General features: G+C 32.7%; 1 protein-coding gene across 1 annotated transcript; it reads right to left on the reverse strand.

The window, feature by feature from the left end:
* Positions 1 to 1,310: 1,310 nt before the first annotated feature.
* On the reverse strand, positions 1,311 to 7,455 carry LOC132560465 (casein kinase I). The gene has a single exon (XM_060225129.1). It carries the CDS (start codon positions 7,347 to 7,349, stop codon positions 6,366 to 6,368), a length of 984 nt encoding a protein of 327 aa, XP_060081112.1. The 5' UTR covers positions 7,350 to 7,455; the 3' UTR covers positions 1,311 to 6,365.
* Positions 7,456 to 7,482: the final 27 nt, after the last annotated feature.

Raw genomic sequence — 7,482 nt, forward strand, 5'->3', positions numbered from 1 at the left:
CCTATACAATTATCCTTGAACACAATACATAATGAATCATGGTTTACCTACTGCTTTGTAGGAAGACACACAGGATAAGTTACTAAATATAGAACGAGAAAAAAAAGAACAATCAAATTGAGTCAGAAGTCGGTCGATTACCTTACGTGTGTACAATAAACAGGATAGTCGTGTGATACACAATAAGTAACATGGATACGTTTAGGTCCAAAAACATAGTGGATCGTTTTCAAAGACGTCGTTTAGAAGACAATTTTAGACAAGATCGTGCTCAAATGTACCTGTGTTGATAATCATTACGTCAGCAATGTTGAAATCTACCTTTCTTCATCTCCTGTCTTGTATTGTATACAACATAAGTAAGACTGTTTTCTATCGTAGACTGTCGATTTCACACAAAAAATGCGGTTTATAATATATAGTAACCCTATAAAGTTACAATTAAAGGAACACCATTATTTGTTTAGAAAATATGCCAATTAATCATATTCAGTGGGACTATATTTTGTCTAAAAGATGACAAAGCATCCGATCCTAGGACTCTCAGTGACTAGTAAAACCATTATGAACATGGTTATGATATATGACCACACAGTAATGTTTGGATGCATGGGGTCCACATTTTTTAAATCTTCAGTTCTCTATAACGTTGGGGAATCGCACCTGCATCATGGTGATACAGGTGCTAGAAAATGTAAATTGAGAATTATATATATATTTAAAAATAACATGTGCATGCCGTAGTATCCTAAAAAACATAGCTATCATACAAATAATGATACACTTCAAGTCAGCATGCTGAATATCAACCGATGACCAAATAAAAAAGTTTTTGTAAACAAGACAGTCTTCTTGTGTTAGTTTCCCATTACAAAATATTTACAAGCAGAGATTGCCTAAGGAATTAAAACATATCGTTTACCATCTCCTAGTAGAGCAGTAGTTGAGTAGAATGCTGTTGTTTTCCCTTTGAGCATGTGACACGACTTGATACATGAAGATTTTCATGCATGGGTCACTCTAGTTTTAAAAAGCATACAGTAAATATCCGGTTGAAATTTTTCTCTTTAAAAGATCATTTCTCATTATTTTTTTTCCTTTATTTTTCCCACTTCTCTAGTTCAATGCAAAATAGCCCCATCCCCGTCCTGTCCCGGATAAATATCACAGGTTAAATAACTTAAGTGTGATTTTCACCTGGGGCTGAGGATGAATTTCCCAGGCTAGACTAACAACCAGTTATGTTCATTACAACAAGATGTAAGATCTCAATTTGATTTGTAATAATAACTCAACAAATGAGGCAACCATTCATTTCAGAACTTCAACATTTATTAAAATTCCATTACTATACAGAAGAAATGCCAGAAATAAGCTTTACAGGAAACAATGGTCAGTGAAAGAAATGAAATTAACTTTTTAACCTTACAAACACATTACAACCACGATTTAGGACAGTCATTAACAATAGGCTCCAAATGTCAAATACTATGAAACTAGTGTTTGAATGAAAATTTTCCAAAATTCGTTTTGAAGAATTTTTTTTAAATAATCAACTTCAATTTACTTATCCACCATTTGATTTTTCTTTCCTTTTGAAATTCAAACCAATTATGTTCCAAACACGCTTTTATTTTTCTAATTTACATCTGCCCTAATCATTAAGAAATTTCAGATGTTAAAGTAGTAACTGCTACAGACTAATTAAAACAAATCATACATTAAGTGTAGCTCTACAATACTAGGACTTTTTAAGCATATCTGAGCTAATAGAAACAGAACATAATGTAAAACATTGAAGCTGACCTACGATCAACACTCTCGCCTCATTCTACAATACATAATAGTACTGATAAGACTGAACTGACACACTCAATATTATTTTATATATAGAGCTACTTCATGGAAATTAATAAAAGTAATTAACACACTATTAGCCACTCCACTTCTATATTCCTATACATCATAATGATGTAATACACAAGATCTACCTCATGTTAATATATTATCAGCACAGGTGCTTGATTTGATTTTTAAATACATACAAAATGTATGAGCCCTTTTCATCCTCATGTCTACATTTATCAAAATGGACATTACTGTAGCCTATGCCAAATCCGGTTCTCAATGGGAGTATTGGCAATTCAGTTCAATTCAAGCACCAGTGTTCACCAGTTTCCTAACACACACACACACACACACACACACACACATCTCTTTGTACTGATTACACAGGTAAACAATGACAAACTCAGGTAGACAGTCAACAAAATCACAGAATGGAGAAAAATCAACAACAGGCAGTACACATTTACACCGACATCTACTGCACAAAGTAATAAAAAATAAAACTGTACAGTTTTATCCATACCCTGGAAAACCCCCTCCCTCCCCCCATCCTCTTGTCCCAAAAATATTCACATCCTTTCTTGTCTTAGCAGTAAAACTGAAATACTTCTCAGCTCATTGACTGCTTTCTATTCATCAATTAAACTCCTCTAATTTTTAGATGATAATATAGAGATAATCACACTTGGATTGTTACTCTGTTTCTGATGTCCAAGTTTATAACACATTGCTTGAACCTTGGGACAATCATGTACTTTTATTTCCTCCTTGTTTAACAATATTTAATATTTCAACTTGTTCTGATCTATGGGTGGTGCGATTACCACTCTAATCCTTTCTATACATTCCCTTTACGATAATGGGGACTCGACAAGCATCCATTTTGAATAGAAAGAATAACGGAGCGATTGTTACTCCCATTTTATGACACGGTTACACATAAGTATTTCCAAATTAGATCTGGGGTGATATAAGGGGGATCATGAAATAAAAAGATTTAGTGAAATTTACTCACTGTAATTAAAAAATTATTTATAATAAACTTCACCAAAAAACTACATATACAGTTTGGTACAGTAAATACCATCCTTTCAGTATTGGGATAAATTCATTTAATTCTTATATTTAAAGTTAACTCCCATACATAATTCATTTTTAAGCTTGATCTGCATTGACAAGCGTTTCCTTTTTTTGTTTCAACTTGTGACTGCTTTTTTCATTTTTTTCTGCATTGACAATAAGATGAGCAAGTACGATTGGAAAATCAAAATATCCATTAATTTTCAATACTTGTTGCGGCATCGTATTTACATTAAGCTCAAGGAAAAATACCAGAATTTAAATCTTTCACCTCAAAATCACATGAAATAATGGAGATAATGATATTGGCGTCACATAGTAACAACTGGGTTGAAACATTTCATGAACTTTATGAAAATTGAGGTTAAATGTGATGCTGATGCAATGAAATTATGATGGGCAGTTTCAGCTAGATAAAACTATTTACAAAAGTAGACGTGACAAAAAGAAAATGAAGCATGAAAGTACAGAATTCAAAGTTGATCAAACTAATCAAAACATTTTGGAAGATGATTTTTTTGGGGGGATTTTTTTCTCGAAAACATGGGAAAATGCATAAATGTGCAAATGACTCACATGTCAACCACACTGAACATGAACTAAGAGATAAATTCATGACATCATGAACCACATTTATTATATAGATTTTAATTTAACAGTATGGTCATTTCACTACTTTTTTTCACAATATATTTAGCTGAAACCTTGAATCTTTAGCAATCTTTTACCAATGTACAAGACATAAAATGTAGCCACAGGTACTTCCATAACATCAAGAAGATTGTAGATTTGATCTAAAACAAAGTTTTAAAATACAAAATCATCAAGAAAGAGATGACAGTTAACATGTGTTCCCCTCTTTAAGCCTAAAAAAGCTCTTTAGTTAATAATGTCTAAAGAGGAAGTGCAACATCCTTAGTTCTCCAGCACAACTTGGAATAATAAATAAGGAAACATTTTACAAATTATGATGAAATGATTGTTAATCCTGATTTGACAAAATTGCTTTTCCTTATGATCTTAAAATAGGTCCTTATTTTTTTTTATTTTTTATGAATTACATTGGAGATAATGTTTTGATTTGGAACATTTCACTTGAAATGACAAGGACAAGAATCAAATGTACAAGTTTTCAAAAATTCAAATGACTTAAGTTAAACATGTGCCACATCAAAAACATTATCAGATGAACAGGGACAGACCACTTGTGGCAAAAGAAAAAAAAATAATGTCGAGGAACACTTAAAGAGACCTTTCTTTTCCTTACACAAAACCTAAAGTGTAATTACATATTAATACACAGTGTAGCACAATGTACAGCATATGTTTTTTTTACATATTGTACATTACTTTGACAGCACTACTAAAATGTTTGTACAGTATATATATAATATTGGTTATATAATTACATGATCTGAATATTTTTCAATCACTCAGGTATTTTTTAATTGTTTGTGAAAACTGAATCTGAAATTGTCTACTACCAGGTACTGAAGACATAAAGTTCGTGAGTGAATGCATGCACACCTCAAGTAATTTATGGCAATATTATAGCAATAGACAACTCTGAAAAGTATTCCAACATTTGAATAACCACAATGCAATATGTGTATCATACTTTTCAATATTAAAATTTTCTTCTGTCTATTATATGTTATCAATCATTACACAATTTTATGATAAATTTTGCGCAGAATGCTTCATTGCAAATTGTTAGAAGAAATAAAGTGCCGAATTTTGCAATCTAATGTAATTTTGATACAGAATAAACTACTGCAACTTGCTGAGACAAATCATACTGTTTTAACTCCTTTCTTGTTACCTACACTTTAGTAGAATATAGGTTTCTTTGTCACACATTCATTAAGTACACAAACACACAAAATGATACACCAAAAGTCTAAATATTACAATGTAGTGTACAATTGTATTCATTTTTTAAATAAATATTTACACAATCAATATATATATATATATGAGTTTTTCTATCGTATGAGATATTTACAAGACTTACTAATGACATATAAACAGGGTGGGGGTGGTACTCATCAAGGATGTACCCCTAAAATCAAAGAGTGTGTGGCCATAGTTCACATTTTGGAATTCTATGTATGCTGACAAATACATTTAATAAACTTCTCTTAAGAGTTTGGCAAAACATGTACAGTATATAATATTTTTCAATACTGCAACATTCTTTTGTCAGCATAAAAAAAAACATCATACTTTTAAAAGTTTTGCTGTGAGTGCTACAAATTTAATACAAAATTTTGGAGGAAACATGAAAAATCATCTGTGCTATGGAATTAAACACGTCAAATACATATTTCATTTAAAACAAAAATTGTATGTTAAGTTCAGCATACCCAAGTGCTTTTACAACACATGACGTTACTGTTTAACATGCTGTTTGTTTTCATCTACAGCTTGAAATAATGTGCAAAATTTTGTAATTTTTACCACAGTTCAAATGATTTGAAATTACTTCAACTCACTGAGAAACTATAACATTCTATTGAAATCATATACTTTATTTATTCAATTCTCATTATCAGAATAGGTTTGCAATTGTCACACATTCATTAAGTACACAAACACACACAATGATACACCAAAAGTCTAAATATTACAAAGCAGTGTACAATTGTATTCATTTTTAAATAAATATTTACACAATTAATATATATGAGTTTTTTTCTATCATATGAGCTATTTACAAGTCTACTAATGACTTAAGGATACTTACCAAGGATACATGTATTCCAAAATCAAAGACTATGCAGGCCATATTTTGGGTTCTATATATACCAACAAATAAAGTGGATAAACCAGTCTCTTATGAGCTTTGGCAAAAATTGTGTGTATTCTGTGTACATAGTTTTGGATTAATGGTGATAACCAAAAATTCCAAATACACAGCCAAAGGAATAGCCAATAGTGGGTCAAAGCTTAGGGTGACAGATACTAAGAAACACACCTTTCTTGACCTCGCTTTCTTTTCATATTTCAATTGTCCATAAATACTTTCTACACATTTAAATACTTAACATTGTTATATTGAGCAATGTCATAAGTATACCAATATAGAATGTACCCATTTTATAATTCTCTCAATAAATCCTTCTTACTAGGCTGGTGTTAAATTATTCATGACACAAGTTTTCTTTGACCTTAAATTGGATCCCAACGAATTGTAACCAGATCAAAAATTGCCAAACTGTAAGATGTTTGGCCTTAACTACATTTTACATACATTTTCTCACAAGTACATTATGTACTGTTTTTCATCATGTACACATTATGACTCTTGTGTACCTAGATCCAACAATTATCCATTCATATTACGCTCTCATCTTCAAAACAAACCACTTTTTTAAGCTACGAACTGTCTTGGGTCAAACAAGCTTGATAACAAGGTTTCTTTTCATCTCTACATATTACTTGTGCCCTGCAGTGGCCCCAGTAGGGATACTTGCCCCAGTACTGGTCACAGTTGCTGCTTTTTGCTTCAGCATTGTCCAATCAAATGTGTAGTCATACTGATAGTTCAATGTACGGAACAGGATGCGGAATAGCTGTCGTAGATACATGTAGTCTGGGGCCTCCTCAAAACGCAGTCCTCTGCAGTAATTCAAATACATTGCAAACTCTGCAGGAAATCCTTTACAAAGGACTTCCACCGGGGTAGACATCTTTTTCTCGCTGATTTTTTCATATTTCTGCTTTTTCGTTGCAGCCTTTAAGCCTTGCCAAGGCAGTGAGCCTCGATTGAAGTACATTAGTACATAGCCAAGTGACTCCATGTCATCCCTCCGACTTTGTTCAATACCAAGATGTGCATTGATACTTGCGTATCGGGCAGTTCCAGTTAGGTTCTTGTCTTCTCTGTACGTGATGTGTTGTCTTGTTCGACTATCTCTGTATTTCTTGGCCAGACCATAGTCAATGAGAAACACCTTATTACAATGACGACCTATTCCCATTAAGAAATTGTCAGGTTTTATGTCTCTGTGGATAAAATTTTTGTTGTGAACATATTCGATACGCCCGATCATTTGGTCAGCAAGCATGAGCACAGTTTTCATTGTAAATCTCCTTGAACAGAAGTTGAACAAATCCTCCAGACTGGGCCCAAGCAAGTCCATAACAAGGACATTATATTCTTTTTCTTGGTTATAATAACGAATGTGCGGAATACCAACTCCTCCGGCTAATATTTTGTATAACTTGCTTTCGTACAAAAGCTGGGGATGTCTGGCCTTGAGTGATTCAAGTTTCACTGCTACTTCTTCTCCATTCGTTACGTTGATACCCAAATAAATGTCACCAAACGAGCCACTGCCTATTTTTCTAACAAGACGGTACTTTCCACCAACAATAAATTCCGTCTGTCCACCACTACCTTTACATCCGGTTTCCATCTTGCCTTTGTTACCCACTTATCATCTATATTTTGTAGCTTTTATGGCTAAAATTATCCCAATATATCACAAATTTATCTGTCCTGACTGGTTGCCATCTTGGGTGGTTGCATCGCAATAAGGATTACCCACA

The sequence above is a fragment of the Ylistrum balloti genome, unplaced genomic scaffold (assembly GCF_031769215.1).
Source record: "Ylistrum balloti isolate Yb309-2 unplaced genomic scaffold, AGI_CSIRO_Ybal_v1 Utg371064, whole genome shotgun sequence".
NCBI classification, from domain to species: domain Eukaryota; kingdom Metazoa; phylum Mollusca; class Bivalvia; order Pectinida; family Pectinidae; genus Ylistrum; species Ylistrum balloti.

What these genes read in the sequence shown, in the direction of transcription:
- LOC132560465 (XM_060225129.1), bottom strand. Translation starts at nt 7,349, where the DNA reads ATGGAAACCGGATGTAAAGGTAGTGGTGGACAGACGGAATTTATTGTT.